The 19,565-nt window shown below is 37.9% G+C and overlaps 1 protein-coding gene across 2 annotated transcripts in view; it reads left to right on the plus strand.

Annotated features, from left to right (window-relative positions):
• ugp2b (UDP-glucose pyrophosphorylase 2b) overlaps positions 1–19,313 on the plus strand; it is a 31,201-nt gene extending 11,888 nt beyond the window's left edge. For both annotated transcript variants that reach the window (XM_055172225.2, XM_055172224.2), the window contains exons 4-10: positions 5,174–5,359; positions 6,450–6,583; positions 12,282–12,579; positions 14,413–14,610; positions 15,654–15,896; positions 18,401–18,505; positions 18,734–19,313. In XM_055172225.2, the coding sequence (XP_055028200.1) occupies positions 5,174–5,359; positions 6,450–6,583; positions 12,282–12,579; positions 14,413–14,610; positions 15,654–15,896; positions 18,401–18,505; positions 18,734–18,841 (1,272 nt within the window). In that variant the 3' untranslated portion in view covers positions 18,842–19,313. The remainder of the gene's footprint in view (positions 1–5,173; positions 5,360–6,449; positions 6,584–12,281; positions 12,580–14,412; positions 14,611–15,653; positions 15,897–18,400; positions 18,506–18,733) is intronic.
• Positions 19,314–19,565: the final 252 nt, after the last annotated feature.

A 19,565-nucleotide genomic window follows, 5' to 3' on the forward strand; every position in this document is an offset into this window, starting at 1 on the left:
GTTTTACTTAAAATCAGTTAATATCAACAGGTTTGTTGTGTTGGGTTTAGAGTTAAGTTTAATGGATAGAAAATAACAGCCTGATATGAAAACCATAGTCTATGAGATTTCCTTACTAATGAAATGAAACAAAAAACTGCAGTGTGTGTATTTGTCATTTGAAAACTTCACACAGTGACCCATGTTCATTCAATCATTCAAAAAAAGTCTGTCACTGTGAATATTACTGCATAATCTGGTGTTGACAGAGAATTAGCTCTTAAGATAAGTAGCCATTTGAGACGACTTTGAGTTGTTAAAACATCAAGTCATTGTAGTTATTTTACCCAGAACCTTTACCCTGGTTATATGTCAAGATCATCATGACTAAATAAACTAAACTTTCTAATCACTAAATGACTCAACTTTCTCACCCACCCAAATCAATTTTAACAGCATGTAATTGCATGTGTCTAAATGCAGTGGTTGTGTCAGTTCTACCTTTAGTGTGCTAACATTGTATTCCCAAATGCAGGAAATATCCTGCAATACTGTCATACGGTTTGCATGTACACTGCATGGCCATATAAATAATGTCTTTGGCTGTTTTAAGCTATACACCAGTATTATCTCATACCGTATATTTCTTAATGACCTCCGATATATTTATATCTTTTTTTAGTATATTTGATGACCTCCGGTTAAAGGATTAGTCCATTTTCTTAAAAAAAATCCAGATAATTTACTCACCAACATTTTATCCAAACTGTTGATGTCTTTCTTTGTTCAGTCGAGAAGAAATTATGTTTTTTGCGGAAAACATTCCAGGATTTTTCTCATTTTAATGGAGTTAAATGGACCCCAACACTTAACGGTTTTAATGCAGTTTAAAATTGCAGTTTCAACGCAGTTTCAAAGGACTCTAAATGATCTCAAACAAGGCATAAGGGTCTTATCTAGCGAAACGATTGTCATTTTGGGCAAGAAAAATAAAAAAAAATGCACTTTTAAAGCACAACTTCTCTTCTTCCTCCGGCTGTGTGATGAGCCAGTGCGACCTTACGTAATTGCGTAATGACGTGGAAAGGTCACGAGCTACATATATGAAATGCACATTTGCGGACCATTTTAAACAATAAACTGACACAAAGACATTAATTAGTATCATTCCACATACAACAACGTCGAAATGGTCCTCTTTCTCCACACTTGTCATCCGTGACCTCTTGATGTGATGACGTATTACGTGAGGTCGTGCTGGAGCGTCGCAGGACTGGAGGAGGACGAGGAGTTGTGGTTTAGGGGTGCATATTTTTGTTTTTCTTGCCGAAGGTGGCGGTCGTTTTGCTGGGTGGGACCCTTGTGCCTCGTTTGAGATCGTTTAGAGGCCTTTTGATACTGTAATTTTAAACTTTAATTTACACTGATTTTACACAGATTAATGTTTATGAATATGTGAAAGGAAATTTGTAAAAGCCTGGCATTACCTTTGTGAACAGTGCGTACAATGAAACAGGCTTGGAATTGTGTTTTTTGACTGAGTTTCTGTAAATTCTGGTACTGTTATGTTGTAGAAGCTTTAAGAGGTTTAGTTTGTGTGTGATTGTGAATGCATAATGCATGTTGTTGGTTTTTGCATTTAAAACAACTGAAATGTGGAAATGAAGTAACCCAGATACAACATTTCTGTGGTTGTATGACACAATAAACAGTTTGCACTACACCCTAAAATCAGGGTGCATTTTTTTTATTCCTGAAGTTGTCAGTTTGGTTAAATTAGTCATCCATTTTTTATGTAGTGTCTGGGAGAAGTTGCGTCATGGCGGTTTGGAACAGGACCTTAGTTTTAGTCTCACTGTATAGTATGTCCTTCACTGGAACATCAGTGAAACCAGCAATTATTCACTCACATATGCTCAGAATATTCTGTGTTTTCACCTTGAATCCTTTTAGAACTTTGTATCTAAAACTTTGGGATATTGGAACACACACACACAATAAATATAAACCACTGTAATATAAGAAACAAGGAGCTAGATACTACCACTGACCACAGTCTCGTACGACCTCACAACTTGGCAACTTGTGCATTATTTAAAATTCCCATTTTCCCAATACAACTTAACTAATTGTTTATGTGCTCAGAGCTCGTATATTTCTGACCCACCTGAAGGCACCATAAGGCCCACTATAAATGATTAACAGGTGCACACAAAATATAAAGAGAAGCAGGAAACAAAATTACTGGACTTAATACCTTGATAAAAATGGTATCAATTTACAAGACTGACGGAAATGTTATAGCTTACAAACCAAAAACATGTTGACATCTAAACTCCCTCTTTGTGTGATGTGAGTAAAATAATCTTAGTATTATCTTCTGAGGAGGAACAGAGGTATGTCTGTGACGCATGTTCCATGTTTTGTTCAGTAGGTAGGAAAAATTTGTACATTAGATGTAAAGCATAATTATATTGCATGACATGTTAAGTTATTTTTTTTAAACTGTTAACGATATAAAACGTAAAATTTTTGAGTTGATCTCTTTAAGTATGACCTTACATAGCTTGCTGTGTTATTTTCAAAATCCTTATCTCTTTCTAATGTTTTTGATCGTGTGACCGTTTATTCACGTTCATCGCTGTGGTTGTTACAAGTACTGCTGAATTTTTTTATGAATGTGTATGTGTTTTGAGTCCTATAAATAAATGTAAATGCTTTTTTAGGCTTTTGTAAAAGCTGATATCAGACGATATAGTATAGATGATATAACAAACTTGGATAAAAAAGCCAATCAAAATTAACTACACTGTAAAAAAAATCCGTAGAAATTGCAGCTGGGTTGCCGGTAACTTACCATAGATTTAAATTTATGTTTTTTATTGGCAACATTTTCTTCAAAGTTAAATGAACATTAAACATTTGCAGGTCTTTGTCTTTACAGAGTAGAATAGAAAAACGGCATCAGGCTAAACATTCTGGGAAACAAAATCTGAAGCAAAAAAACAGAAAAAGGTTGATGATGATTTCTGGTTCCCAGAATGCTTTGCATGAGGCTGTTATTATATAGTGTTATTCTGCAAAGACAAAGACCTGTCAATATTCAAAATTCATTCAACCCTGAACAAACCCTCGCCAGCAAATAACATCAATTTGAATCTGCGGTGGAATACCGGCAACCCAGCTGCAATAACATTGTAATTTCTACTGATTTTTTTACAGTGTACATTATTAGCAGGTTATCATTAACAGGGTTCCCACGGGTCCTTGAAATCCTTGAAAGTTTGTGAATCTGGGGGAAAAAATTCGAGGCCCTGGAGTTTTTGAAAATATACATACATAGATACAGGTCATTGAATGTGCTTGAATCTATTTTATGCAAGAAGTTTTTTTTCTGGAAATCCATATTCCCTGTGAAGTGTAGAATAATATCATAACATTTCTAGCCTTTTAAGCTTTAAATGCTTATGTCTTCTGTATGCGAATGTTGATTCATACTAAAATGCGTTTTTGTATAGTTGTGTTTGACACATGAAAACGTTTTGGGTTACTTATGTAACTGTTGTTCCCTAAGAAGGGAACGAGACGCTGCATCTCCCTTGCCATACTTCCTGCATCCCTCTAACGCTGTCTTTGGCAATATTTCAGATAGAGATATACTTCCTGGCTCCCATGTCACCCTGTCTTTGTCGTTAAGCCTCATTATTGATTAAATTTGATATACACATTCAGACACGTCCCCAAAGTGTCATCGCAGTGACGCAGCGCGAGTTCCCTTGAAAGGGAACTGTAACAATGTATCTTAAAAGGTAACACTATGTAACTTGCTCTTACTTTAAATGTGTCCCCCATTTAGTCTTGAATTTGAGGGTATTGGACCTGGAAAGTCCTTGAAAGGTCCTAGAATTTTAAGTTAACTTAGGTGTGGGAACCCTGATTGACCCACAGCAGTACCGTGCAAAAGTGTGCAAACTATTTATGTCTATAGTATTGGCAGTTGACAGATTGATGAAATTAGCTAATATATTTTATAAACACCCAAGGGGTGAGGCATGTGTACAACTTTGTGGAGAATGGGTGTTTACCTTGATTACATCATCTTCTCTCTTCTCCATCTGTCTCTGTGTTTAGGTCATGGAAATGGGGATTATTAACCTGTACTAATGCCAAAATGTTAGGAAGAAAGGAAGATGAATTTACATGTAAAAAATATAATCACTCTAAAATATAATTTACTATTTATGATGTACATTTATTAATTCCATGTAGTCTAAAAATGTTTTGGAAATATTTGTCCATCATTCTCTATGTTTAGGCTCAGCATTTGGAGCTGCTTCAGAAATGTGACCCAGGATCGAGTTGTAAGCAAATAAGAGTTTTATACATCATCAAAAAGCTAAATAAATAAGCTTTCCATTGATGTATGGTTGTAAGCTTTTACATAAACCAAACTTAAATGGAAAAATTCCCAATGAATAGGTAACAAATATACCTGTGTGACAACTGGTTTAGTGGTCCATGTTCACAATTGTGTGTGTTTGCGTGTGTGTGTGTGTGTGTGTGTGTGTGTGTGTGTGTGTGTGTGTGTGTGTGTGTGTGTATGTGTGTGTGTTAATTTTACCAGTTGGTGCTGCCCATAGCCTTTTGGGAAACAGAGGAATGGAGTAGAGGCTCCAGCCAGCTTAAACAACAATTTAAATGACTCCTTTCTTTAAAAAACACATTCGTCATCTCTCTCTCTCTCTCTCTCTCCCTTGTCGACTTGCTCTGTCTCTGTTCCATTGATCCAGCACTCTGACTGTTATTTATGGTAATGTGTTAAATCTGTCTTTTTGCCTTTTTGTGAAATATGTTATGTTTGCAGTAGTGTTTGTGTATATGTTTGGTGTGTATGTAAGTTGATCCCTGTTATACTGGAAGATTGACCACAGACTCACTGGCCATTTATCTGACCTCAACATTATTTCTAACCTCTATTCAGAACTTCTGTAGAACAAAAATCCCATTGGACAAACACACACAAATGCCAAATGCATCTGAAGGAAATTTAGATGTCACAGAAACTTCAGTGTTTTCTCAATGTCATTCATGAACTTCAACTTGTATAATATAACGTAATCATGGGGGAAAATTATATATTATTTATTATTAAGTAAATGGTGACGGTTGCTTTTTGTTGTTTGTTTTGTTTCAGATCCAGCCGTATGATAAGATCAAGTCGAAGGGTCTGCCGGACAACATAGCAGACAGTCTGAATAAGCTGGTGGTAGTGAAGCTCAATGGAGGTCTTGGAACTAGCATGGGCTGCAAAGGGCCCAAGAGCCTCATTAGTGTCCGTAATGAAAACACTTTCCTGGATCTGACTGTCCAGCAGATTGAGGTTCGTCTCATGATGCTGGAAGCTTGCAGACCTGTGTATGACTAAATATGGTTGTACACCTTAAGACATGGCAGATTTGCTTTTGTTACCTCACTTAAATATGCAGAGAAAACTATAAGTAACCTATTTGTGAATTGATTTACCCAAAAACGCATAAACACTGAACCTGTGGTGCTTTTTACCACACACTTTAAGTTTAAATGTATCTAGTTTCTTTGCTGTGAAATGTAATATGTCCTACCTACATGATTCACATAGCTTTAAAGATCCAGATCACATGTTTCCTGACACAGAGTTAAAAAAAATATATTTTCTAAAATTCTTCACATGTGATTGATCTCCAGCAAAGCAAAATTGAATTATGGTTACTTTGAAAGTATATCAAATCCAAAACCTAAGAAAATATGAATCCCTCCAGCTGTGGAGAACCCAGCAGCTGTCTGAAAGATTCAAAAAGTGTGAGTGGACCTCCACCCATAGGTCTTAAATCACAAACACATGTTCCTCCATTCCTTCCTCATCTCTCCTCTCCTAGAGCTGTAAAACGAAGCCACATTCCAGACTTTGCTCTAGTTTTTCTCTCGGTGCCATTGACTGAATGATAGGTCGTGATCATGAACGAGAACCAAGGGTAAAACTGAAACAGAGAGGGCTGTGTTCATTGCAGGAGGGATAAAAAGTAGGGGCCCCCAAACTAAACCCACTGGGACATCCCTGCTGAAGAACACTCAGCTCAGTGTCTCTTCAGAACTGCGAGTACCTGACTCATATACCCCTCATTGAATAAGGCCTACTAGTAGATGTAAATGGGCAATCTGTATTTCTCCTTCAGATATACAGACTGCTGTTTCTGTGCCTTGCAAGCCCTAGGCTGGTTCATACCATTTGGCGATTCATGACCATATTTTTACTGCAGGAAACTGACCTAAAATCTGTCAAAACCAACCGTTTCCAAAACAGAATGTTGCTGGTTCTATTTCTTAAACATTCAAACAATGTTTGTAAAGACTTTGAGCTATGTGTGTGCAAAGTTCTTAAGTAAAACACGAGTTTTCATTCTGGTTTATTTGTTTGTTTTTGGTCTGTTCAGCACTTGAATAAAACCTACAATGCTGATGTTCCACTGGTGCTTATGAACTCCTTTAACACAGATGAAGATACCAAGAAAATCCTACAGAAATACACACACCACAGAGTCAAGATACACACTTTCAACCAGAGCAGGTATTAACACACAAACACACATTTATATGATATAAAAAAATTATTGATTTATTTTTTAAATAGAAACTAAGTATAATTACAGACAAGCCAAACCCTACCCTTGGAGTGCACCTAGTATGCCCATTTTAACAAGATATAAATTTCAAGTGTGCTTAGAAAGTGTCTGTAATATTTCAGCTTAAATACCCCACAGATGTCCAAAATGCCCCTATTTGGGTGGGAGAAAAAACATGCTGTTTTCGTGTCTGTACCTTTAACTGCAAATGAGCTACTGCTTCTCACTTTCTAACCCATATAAATTTTTCATCGGGGCTGGCTTTGTGTCAGCACTGAAGCTGGAGCGAATGCTCGGCCAGACCTAAATACCGGCTCGTGTTTCCACCAAAAAGAGAGGCTTATATTATTATACTGCTGCTTGTTATATTGTATATGTATAGAGGCGTCAAGCGGGCTTGATTTCAATGTTAAGTCAATGTGAAGACGCGTTGAGGTGCGTCTGGAGGTCTCGCGCCGCGAATGAGGCGTTTGGCACGGTAGATGCAATTCCGCCTCATTTGCGCGTCTAGTTCGAAGATTTGAAAAATTTAACCAATCAGGAGCCTGCTTGCTGCTGTGGCTGCAGCCCCGCCCGGAGTCACTCATTCAACATGAAGGAATGCTTGATATTATCCGTAAGCAGTCACCCAGAGCTGTACGACACAAGTTCTTATTTCTAGACAGGACCTCGCTTGGAATAGTGTCAGTGAGGATATTGGGCAACCTGGTAAGTTGTAAATATACATTTCACTTTTGAGTCACGTACATCGACCCACACCGTTTATTTTCCCCCTATAGTAAGGTGACCAAATACAAACCGGTAACTCGAACGTCAACATCAGTCATCTTGCAAACAGACAACCGGATAGCACTTGCCCCTCCTACAAGAAGCGGTTTTTGCCTCTGGCGTACGTCAAATGCTTGCTTTTTCCGCACGTCTACTTCGCTCTGGACGCGCGAATGCATTCAAACCGTTCAAGCGGCAAACTAGGCACTAGACGTGATTTTGACGCCTCAAACGCGGTTGGTATAAACGCAGCATTAGAATGTAGTTTTCATATTTCAAAATCTTTTAGCAGTAATAATAATAAACTGTAATTTATTCATTTGTGACAAGAGTATGTAGCAAACCTCACAGCAAACCAACACAAATCTCAGTTTTTTGATAATTTTATGTATTAAAAATAATACTACATTACATTTTCATTTATTACAAATAAATGTAAACTGCTATAAAAAATTACATTTTCACCTCCAGACATTTCCGTCTTCTTCAAAACAAGACCAAAATAAGGCTTCCAGACCAAAATAATGCCAGAGTTATGGCTTTTCTAAAACATCTCTGAAAAATAGCAAATACTTAATATAAAAAACGTAATATTTACAAATACGTAAGGAATAATTCAAGACGGGCCGTTGAATTATTCGAAAATAATCCACACCCAAGGTGGTAATGTGGCACGACGCGAAGTGCTGTTACACCGCGTCTTGAAATGTTTATTATTTCACACATTTTTTAAAAAGCTACAGTTAAAAATTTGCGTCAGTTCTACGTGGACCACAAGTGCTGTTATTGGTCTGCCAAACCCCTCTCATCAGGTCAAAAAAAATCTGTGTCACATTCCTCATACACATTCTGAAATCAGTCTGCCTTTGGTGGGTGGTAATGTCAGGCCCTGCTACACAGTGTGATTTATTTTAAAGCTTTGAAGTTGTTGTAGACTGTGTAAAACATGTTAACAAAACAAAAAACACCAGCTGACCATACTTAATGTAAATGCAGGCAGTCATAGCCTAGTAGTTAGAAAGTCGGGCTTGTAACCTGAGAGTTGCCGGTTCGAGTTTCACGGCCGGCAGGTTGTGACTGTAGTTCCCTTCCTGTGCATGCGTTCACTACTTAATGCAGAGTTTACATTTCGAGTATGCATTGCATACTTGACAAGCATGTTACTTTCACTTACAGTCTGAGACAATAGTATGTCACTATGAAAATATGGCAGGCAGCGTATAATTCGTTGAGGGTAGGAATTTTGGTTATGCAGGACTGTCAGTCTGTGGCGGGGCTTCATTAGATAATCAAAACAGCATGTCTAATGAGACATGAGATTGGTTTAATGGGTATTTGAAAAGTTGTGGGTGGATTTATTGAACTGTAGGGTGGTTGTGTTCACTTACTGTCAACTCACAATTTGCATAACAGGAAACATTTTTGCAATGTGAACAAACATCATACCTGAAATGACACACCACATAACCACAAACATATTTCTAAGCAAATATGCATTTTGTGAATGAGACCGTTAGCAAAGACACTCAGCATTTAAATTTAATCTTCTTCTTAATGTTTGTTGCTGACCCTCAGCCCACGCACACTAAAATTCTGTAAAAACGTGTTAAAGATTGATAAAGCTAAGCTATAATGGGGATACATTAATATTTGATGGGCTTGTCAGAGCATACATTTTAACTACAGATGCTTGTGGGAAATGACTACATGTGTTCCTCAAAATAAAGTGCTAAAAATGCCACAGATACAGTCCCAGTTGAAGCTTCTGAAAGAAACCATACATATTAAAGAGATGAAGACAAGGATATGGCTTCCGAAAACATCAAATGTAGCAGCTCCCTCCAACCCCTCATTTCTCAGGCATTATTTGACCTAAATAAGCCTGAGTTATGTTTTTGGGGCTTTGTGCCTTTATTAAACAGGATAGTGAAGAGTAGACAGGAAAGTGTTGGGTTGAGATAGGGTAGCCGGATTGGCAAAGGACCTCAGAGGCAGGAATGGAACTCTGATTGTCATAGGCATACTGGGGCTGTCAGTGCCGACCAGTATAGTTTTCTTACCCATAAACATACTTGAAAAATATGATCTTTCTTTAAAAGAAGAAACACTTTGACAGAGCACCATCAACTATTTATTTTTATTTTTTTATTGTATAGTAGTTGAATAATGTGTGTTGTTGTTTACACTTATGAGTTTTATGATAATTTTATTACTTTATCAGTGTTATATTTTGCTTGTCAGCTATAAAATTTGGTGTCTGATATTTTGGGTTGTGCCATAGAAATTAAAAATATAAAATAAGTGCTGGCCATTGTGGGCTGAAAAACATGTTTATGTCTATAGACAGTTTCATCGGGCGCACGTGCGGTGACGCGAAAAGCGTCTGGTCCGAACATTATTTCCGGTTTCTGTTTGTTTAATGGTCTGACTAGTTGCTGAAACTGAACTCTTAAACAAATACCTCGTCGAAAATAACACATTTTTGGGTTCCTATGTAATCTATGTGTTGTTTATTTTGCATGTTATATAAATAAACTACTTTAAAAGCACTTTGTTGTTATTTATTCTTCGCGGAGTTTACCAGAAGTTACTTGATGGCCACGAAAGCCTCTTGCTTATGTTGTTACTGCTGAAACCGTCTATAACCAATAATGTATTACAACCCGAATTCCGGAAAAGTTGGGACATTGTTTGGATTTGAATAAAATGAAAACTAAAGGAATTTCAAATCACATGAGCCAATATCCTATTCACAATAGAACACAGACAACACAGCAAATGTTTAAACTGAGAAATTTTACACTTCTATCCACTTAATTAGCTCATTTAAAATGTAATGCCTGCTACAGGTCTCAAAAAAGTTGGCACGGGGGCAACAAATGGCTAAAAAGCAAGCAGTTTTGAAAAGATTCAGCTGAGAGAACATCTAAGTTAATTGATATTAAGTCTGTAACATGATTAGCTATAAAAGGTATGTCTTAGAGAAGCAGAGTCTCTCAGAAGTAAAGATGGGCAGAGGCTCTCCAATCTGTGAAAGACTGCATAAAAAGATTGTGGAATACTTTAAAAACAATGTTCCTCAACGTCAAATTGCAAAGGCGTTGCAAATCTCATCATCTACAGTGCATAACATCATCAAAAGATTCAGAGAAACTGGAGAAATCTCTGTGCGTAAGGGACAAGGCCGGAGACCTTTATTGGATGCCCAGGGTTTTCGGGCCCTCAGACGACACTGCATCACTCATTGGCATGATTTTATCAATGACATTACTAAATGGGCCCAGGAATACTTCCGGAAACCACTGTTGATAAACACAATCCGCCGTGCCATCAGCAGATGCCAACTAAAGCTGTATCATGCAAAAAGTAAGCCATATGTGAACATGGTCCAGAAGCGCCGTTGTGTCCTATGGGCCAAGGCTCATTTAAAATTGACTATTTCAAAGTGGAATAGTGTTCTATGGTCAGACGAATCCAAATTTGACATTCTTGTTGGAAATCACAGATGCCGAGTCCTCCGGGCTAAAGAGGAGGGAGACCTTCCAGCATGTTATCAGCGTTCAGTTCAAAAGCCAACATCTCTGATGGTATGGGGGTGCAAAAGTGCATACAGTATGGGCAGCTTGCATGTTTTGGGAGGCTGTGTGAATGCTGAAAGGTATATAAAGTTTTTAGAGCAACATATGCTGCCCTCCAAATGATGTCTATTTCAGGGAAGGCCTTGTATATTTCAGCAAAACCACATACTGCAGCTATTAAAACAGCATGGCTTCATCGTAGAAGAGTCCGGGTGCTGAACTGGCCTGCCTGCTTTCACCTATAGAGAACATTTGGCGCATCATTAAACGAAAAATACGTCAAAGACGACCAAAAACTCTTCAGCAGCTGGAAATCTATATAAGGCAAGAATGGGACCAAATTCCAACAACAAAACTCCAGCAACTCATAGCCTCAATTCCCAGACGTCTTCAAACTGTTTTGAAAAGAAAAGGAGATGCTACACCATGGTAAACATGCCCTGTCCCAACTATTTTGAGACCTGTAGCAGAAATCAAATTTGAAATTAGCTCATTTTGTGCATACAACATTTGCTATGTTTTCTATGTTCTATTGTGAGTGGAGTGTTGGCTCATGTGATTTGAAAGTCTTTTGGTTATCATTTTGTTGGAGTTTAAAAAATGTCCCAACTTTTCTGGAATTCGGGTTGTAAAATTAGATCTAAATTGCTCTAAAAAATAATGTAAAAAAAAATAGTTTGCTGATTTAATGTAAAAAGCCCTGATTAGAAAGTTAGTTATGTTAGTTATGATCAGGTGTGATAAGTGTTGGGGGTAACGCATTACAAGTAACGCCCATTACGTAATAATATTACTTTTCTGAAGTAACGAGTAAAGTAACGCAATACTTTATAAATGTACACATTAATATTTGAGTTACTTTTTTAAAAAAGTAATGCAAGTTACTTTTCAGTTAATTCAATTTAAAAATAAAATAATATACTAAATTAAACTGAACTGAACTATTAACGTAGAATTACGCACTCTGTGTGCCTGAGCAGGAACAGTTTGAGTCAGAAACGGAGTAAGAAAGAAAGAAAGAAAAAGGAACTTAAAAGTAACGCAAGCATTACTTTCCATTACAAGTAACTAAGTTGCGCAAATTAGGGAGTAACTTAATATTGTAATGCATTACTTTTAAAAGTAACTTTCCCCAACACTGGGTGTGATTGATCATCACTACTGAATTTACTAAAAAACACAGTGCTGTTGACTGGTGTTCCTGATCTGTTTCCTTTTACTTGACACATTACTTCAAAATCTTTTGAAAATTCACATTCTTGAATATTTTCTTTAAATATTTCCCCTTTCTCTCCAGGTATCCACGGATAAATAAGGAATCCTTGTTGCCGGTTGCGAAGGACATGGGTTTGACTGGAGAAAATGCAGATGTGTGGTATCCTCCTGGTCACGGCGACATTTTTGCCAGCTTTTATAACTCCGGTCTGCTGGAGCAGCTCATCGCTGAAGGGAAGGAGTACATTTTTGCCTCCAACATCGATAACCTGGGCGCCACCGTAGACCTGTATATATTGAACCACCTGGTGAGCCAGCCGAATGGCAAACGATGCGAGTTCATCATGGAGGTCACGGACAAGACCAGAGCGGATGTTAAGGTGTCGTACACTAACCCCAAACAACACTGTGATGGTTCTCATCCTAATCTTTAGTCTTTAGATTACATTTGTATTCATGTATTCATTACATGTAAAGCTTATCTGTAACTGATCTAAAAAAATAACATTTATCCAGGTCACACCTGGTTTAAACATCCTTGTCAGATGATCCAATGACATGTGTTCAGCTGGGACAGACCAGATGGGCTGGTCAGAATTATTAGACATGAAGAGTTGGTATATAGACCCTTTTACTGTTTGTACACAATGATGACGTGGCAACGTATGCGCGCACATATTGGCAACGGAAGTACGGCAAGAATCAGCAGTGAAGCAAAACAGACAACTTTTTCAACACAGCTACCACATCCATGTACTATAGTGGAGTGGATAGAAGACGGCCAAATATAAAGTGGGCAGATACATATATACGTATATTAGTATATTATATTATTGCAACCAAACGCAACAACAGACATTTTGATGCGGGGACACCGTTTTGATAAACTTTCTGAGTTGCTAACACGTTAGAACCACTGGGGAACAACACCTCTTCCGTTGCCAAGCTATTTGATCACGTGGTCTGTAAAAGGGTCTATAGGTGAACCTATGAATGATATACAGTACCTTTATTAAACTGTAAACTGTTACCGAAAACCAGTGCTTTGAACCAGATTTTTTTTTCCCAATTGGTTCGTTTCGAACAGAAACAGTATTTTAACATTTCCGGTTTTCGGTTTAACTCTAAAATTGACGTTTCCGAATCGGTTAGAACAAAAGTTAAAGTTCCCGAACCAGATAATAACGTTCCATGTCAGCTGTGAGACATACAAATAAGTAAGCTAATCATTTGTCCACATAATTTTCCTTAAGTCTCTATCTTGTCATCAAACATTAAAAAAGGCTACATTATGTAAGCGGCATAACTGTAATTCTGACATCCCTACATTTGTTTCAGCATTATACATGAATTAAGACATGGACAATTTCAGCCATGTTGTTTATTGGCAAACAACTTAAACAAATGTTTTTATTAGAAAAAGAATACTCTGGTATTTCGAGATCATTTTGTTTATTTGTGTCCTGTCAAGAACAGAGAGATTGTTCGCTTGCTATTTGAAACGCGTCTCTCCATGTATGCACTTTTGAGTGCACTTAAACAGGCGCACACACACAGATGGAGGACGAATTTCAATTTTAATGGACTACAGTATGAGACACAGTAGCGCAACTCTATCGCAAGTTTATACATCAAGAGTTCTGATCTTTGCAGGGCATAGGGATAATCACGTTTGATTGGAGTTGAACCGGACACATTCAACCTCATGTGCGTCTGTGCATACAAAAAAGTGCTCACTTTAGCGCCTTTTTGTGGTTAAATTGTTTAAAATCACTTACGTGTTAACATTTGCAAGCCTTTAAAACATGTGCAAATGATCAACTTTTACCATATTTAAATTTGCGTATTGATCCGCGAATCGAATGCGAGCCACTGAGTCATATTCCACTGAAATCTTGTCAAAGAATGAAAAAAATAACGGTATTAACTGGTTACCATTATTTTAAATAAACGATTCTGTTCCAGAACATATATTTTTGGAAAGTTTCTGGTTTCGTTTCTGTTCCTTGCTAAACATCAAAAGTTTCTGGTTTCCGTTCCGTAATCCGGTTCAAAGCCTTGCCGAAAACAGATTCTGTAGTTAATTATTGGCCATTAACTTGAGAAGTACTTAATAATATTTCCAAAAATCTAAATAAACGAGGTTATAGAGTGTAGTTGTAGAGAATGTTATTCATGTTGTGTTTTCTTTTGAACGCTTTATGTGTTTCCAGGGAGGTACACTTATTCAATATGATGGGAAACTTCGGCTACTAGAGATCGCCCAGGTTCCAAAAGCTCACGTAGATGAATTCAAATCAGTCACCAAGTTTAAGATCTTCAACACTAACAATCTGTGGATCTCCCTGTCTGCCATGAAGAAACTACAGGAGCAGAACGCCATGGACATGGAGATAATAGTCAACCCTAAGGTAGGAAAACTGCCGCTTGGCGTTTTTCCACGCTCAGCTCTGAATGCCCAAAGTTCAGTGAAACGCTCAGCTCTTTAATGTCGCTTCTTTCTCGGCCTTCTCTAAACCAGTTAAACTGTCCCCCAATAGTACTGGGACAATAAAGGCAATATTGCTCTGTTTGTTGTGGAGTCAAGAAATGTCAAAACATGAAAAATAAAAAGTCACACTTTATTTTTCATCTGTTTAAACATACTGTATACATTTTACCAACACATTTGTATTTTAATTCTTCTATCTAATGTGAGCATATTGAGACCGTCATCTTGCATTTGGTAACAACACACACAAGTCAGGGTGAAATGTTGTGCTCTGCACTTTTTCCTTACAATTTTTTTTGTCTCCAAAGCAAACAGAGCAATTTTGTCTTTAGTGTCCCAATAGTTATGAAGGGCACTGTATATATAACATTTATAGCAGTGGACTAAAGAGCTTCTCTCTTTATTCCACCATCCATTCTCTCTTGGGTTCTCGTGCTATCTTTTTTGGTCTCTCTCATACTTGTATGAAGCCCTTGGTGAGAGATACAGAAGACAGCCTGGCTCTAATTCCTTTCGCGGGACCCTGTAAATTGTACTACAGTCTCCTTTCAAAGTTAATTTCTGAGTTAACCCACTCAGAAAAGCATGTACACAAGACAGGCGAGTTTTAGCAGGGGTGTGTACAATAACCCCACATTATTTGAGTGTGATCAGAAGTGAAACTGAATGTTGTATTTTCGACTCAAAATGAAATTGGACATTCAGATTTTTAAAGCTAAACATTAGAGAGAAACTTAGATAACATTGTTCCTGTTGCGTTTCTTTTGACAGATATCACAGAAGACCACAGAAATGAAAGAAATTTGTTAATAGCTTGTTGTGATCCTGATATGCACAGTTTGAGCTTTGTGTTGTAGAAAAGAAAACATATATTTTGTTTAGATTAAGTTCTTTTGTCTAAAAAATATAATTTGTAGTATTTCATTAGTCTCTTGTCTCATTCTCTTTCTCTCTTTCTCTAAGACTTTAGATGGTGGATTGAATGTAATTCAGCTGGAGACTGCAGTCGGTGCTGCTATCAAGTGCTTTGATAACGCCCTGGGCATCAATGTGCCCCGCAGTCGCTTCCTGCCTGTCAAAACCACCTCTGATCTCCTACTGGTCATGTCCAACCTGTACAGCCTGGAGGCGGGGTCTTTGAATATGAGCGAGAAGCGCGAATTTCCAACAACTCCTCACGTCAAATTGGGCAGCTCCTTTACTAAGGTACCACATGTAAAAAGTTTTCTAAAAAGTTAGGCACATTTTAAACCCATAGTGTTTTAAAGCCATAGTACAGAGTTGTTCAGGGTAATAGCAGTGCAATGTGACTAGCCAGAGTGATCAGGGTTTTTGGTGTGTTTTTTTATTGCTACGTGGCAAACAAGTTACCAGTAGGTTCAGTAGATTCTCAGAAAACAAATGAGACCCGGCGTTCGTGATGTGCACGCTCTTGGGGCTGTGCAATTGGGCAATTAGTTGAATTAGTTGAGGGGGGTGTGTTCAAAAAAATAGCAGTGTGGCATTCAATCACTGAGGTCATCAATTTTGTGAATAAACAGGTGTGAATCAGGTGGCCCCTATTTAAGGATGAAGCCAACACTTGTTGAACATGCATTTGAAAGCTGAGGAAAAAGGGTCGTTCAAGACATTGTTCAGAAGAACAGCGTACTTTGATTAAAACGTTGATTGGAGAGGGGAAAACCTATAAAGAGGTGCAAAAAATGATAGGCTGTTCAGCTAAAACGATCTCCAATGCCTTAAAATGGAGAGCAAAACCAGAGAGACGTGGAAGAAAACGGAAGACAACCATCAAAATGGATAGAAGAATAACCAGAATGGCAAAGGCTCAGCCAATGATCACCTCCAGGATGATCAAAGACAGTCTGGAGTTACCTGTAAGTACTGTGACAGTTAGAAGACGTCTGTGTGAAGCTAATCTATTTTCAAGAATCCCCTGCAAAGTCCCTCTGTTAAAAAAAAGGCATGTGCAGAAGAGGTTACAATTTGCCAAAGAACACATCAACTGGCCTAAAGAGAAATGGAGGAACATTTTGTGGACTGATGAGAGTAAAATTTTTTATTTTTGGGTCCAAGGGCCACAGGCAGTTTGTGAGACGACCCCCAAACTCTGAATTCAAGCCACAGTACACAGTGAAGACAGTGAAGCATCATGATATGGGCATGTTTCTCCTACTATGGTGTTGGGCCTATTTATCGCATACCAGGGATCATGGATCAGTTTGCATATGTTAAAATACTTGAAGAGGTCATGTTGCCCTATGCTGAAGAGGACATGCCCTTGAAATGGACAATGACCCAAAACACACTAGTAAACGGGCAAAGTCTTGGTTCCAAACCAACAAAATTAATGTTATGGAGTGGCCAGCCCAATCTCCAGACCTTAATCCAATTGAGAACTTGTGGGGTGATATCAAAAATGCTGTTTCTGAAGCAAAACCAAGAAATGTGAATGAATTGTGGAATGTTGTTAAAGAATCATGGAGTGGAATAACAGCTGAGAGGTGCCACAAGTTGGTTGACTCCATGCCACACAGATGTCAAGCAGTTTTAAAAAACTGTGGTCATACAACTAAATATTAGTTTAGTGATTCACAGGATTGCTAAATCCCAGAAAAAAAATGTTTGTACAAAATAGTTTTGAGTTTGTACAGTCAAAGGTAGACACTGCTGTTTTTTTGAACACACCCCTTTCAGCTGGTTGCCTAATTGCACGGCCTTGGGAGCGTGCGTGTCGTGGGTGCTGGGTCTTGTTTGTTTTCTGGGGGTCTGCTGGGCCTGCTGGTGGCTTGTTTGCCACGTAGCAGTGAAGGGTATGCTGGAGGCCTTGATTGTTCTGGTTGGTCACATTGTACTGCTATTATTTTGAACAATACTGTATGTAGCCACAGTCACAAACTTCACATACAGAACTGGACTATCTTGTGTTTCCAGGACCTTACATGTCAATAAGTAGGATTTCCCCCATCTAGTGGTGAAAATGTATTTTGCATTCAAACGAATATTGCTCTCTAGCGCCTCGCTTTTCCAAATGCATGTTGCAACTACGATAGCCATTATGATCTCTGATCTCCTTGTCCGTTTCAGCTGGTTCACGTGTTCTGAATGAAAACGCGTTGTGAAAAGGCGTTGGTAGGCTAGTGCTTTTTGTCCCTCTCTGGTATTATAGTTTATCAGTATGGCTTAACGACATAGAAGCCTCCTTGGACTTACCCATAAAGACATTGATTTTGATAAATAAAACACTTAAAATCCTACTTACTGTCCCTTTAATCAGGAACCAACAAAGAATTAAAAATTGAAACCTGTAATTGTATCTTACCTGCCTGTATGCCACAAACACATACTAAATAAAACATAATAGAAACAGATACTAAGAGACGTGTTTCTTTTAGTGTATACTGCTCGGCCCTGTGTACTTTTATTGTCTTGCTGTAACTAGCTAAAACAAACAGTTTTTTTTTTTATTTAATTCCTTTTTTGTTTCTGAAGTTTTACTGAAACTGCTAATCAGTGTGAATTTTCATTTAACAAGTTAGCATGTGCATTATGGATTAGCATTAGAAATGAGGACTGACTGTGGTACAAAAGGAGAAATTGAAGCTAGGGTGTGTTGGCGTTGTTGTTTTTTCCAAAAAACGAAATTGAATGCTGATTAAGGCTGTCAGTACCATATATTCTGCCTTAGCTCAGATTCATCTGTCTTTTAGGTTCAGGAATATCTCATGCGCTTCGAGAGCATTCCAGACATGCTAGAGCTGGATCACTTGACTGTGTCTGGAGACGTTACCTTTGGAAAGCAGGTCTCTCTGAAGGTAAGAGCACTGAACATTACTTCAAATTAGTAACAAGCTTTGTCAACTTACATTTTTTACTTAAAGTGAGAGAAATGTTTTTTTAAAGTGTTACTAATTAAAGCAATTTTATTGAAAGTTAATCCAATTTTCACTTTTTACAGTGTATAGCACCTGGTTAAAACTGATGGTGGGTGGTTAATGAGACATTCAAAGTCTCTAAAATATATTTATTTCTCTCCTTGCCAGGGAACCGTCATCATCATAGCTAACCATGGAGAAAGAATTGACATTCCAGCCGGCTCTATGTTGGAAAATAAAATTGTGTCCGGAAACCTTCGGATCCTGGATCATTGATGCCTTTCTGCCATGTGGCTTGGATGCCAGTTCTTGTGATCTACCCACATCTGCCTCTCTCAGAGCCTCTATCAACTTTCATCATTCCAGAGATTAATTTTTGTAGTTGTCTAGGTCCATTGTGTGTGTATATATGTGTGTTTTCCTTTTTATTGTTTCTGTCCAGCAGTGTAACACAGTTTCTCTGTATAAAATTATTAAATTGTATGTGTGCATATGTATCTCAACATTAGCAATAATTTGCATCATTGTGTTTAGTTTGTTTAGTTTTAAGAATGCAGTATTTCTCTTATTGTATCTATGGCATTACAAATGGCCCTCCAATGTTAACATACTCTAAAAAATGTGAAAGAAAGTGGGTGAAGCAATAAGCGCACTGCGACAGTGAAGGCGGAATGTTCCCTTTTGTGTTTCAGTTCTAGATCCTAAAAGTTTTGTGAAACCAAATAAAGTGCAATATGGAACAAGACAACGGTAGTTCATGTGTCCCTTCTGCTCAACTTGATTCTTCAGGCATTCCTAGAAAGTAAACCCACCTGCTTGTTTATAAAGAAAATTGCAATGTACTGAGCAGGAATAGGATGTAGAGGGAATCAGTATGTGTGTGAGAAAGTGCAAGTGCAGGAGGAAAAAGTGTCTATGGTTGCATTCATGAGAATTGTACACAATGTTTCCCAAACTCCCTGGAGGCAGCAGGTTATTGTGTTCCACTGGTATGGTAATG

The sequence above is a fragment of the Misgurnus anguillicaudatus genome, chromosome 7 (assembly GCF_027580225.2).
Source record: "Misgurnus anguillicaudatus chromosome 7, ASM2758022v2, whole genome shotgun sequence".
NCBI lineage: Eukaryota > Metazoa > Chordata > Actinopteri > Cypriniformes > Cobitidae > Misgurnus > Misgurnus anguillicaudatus.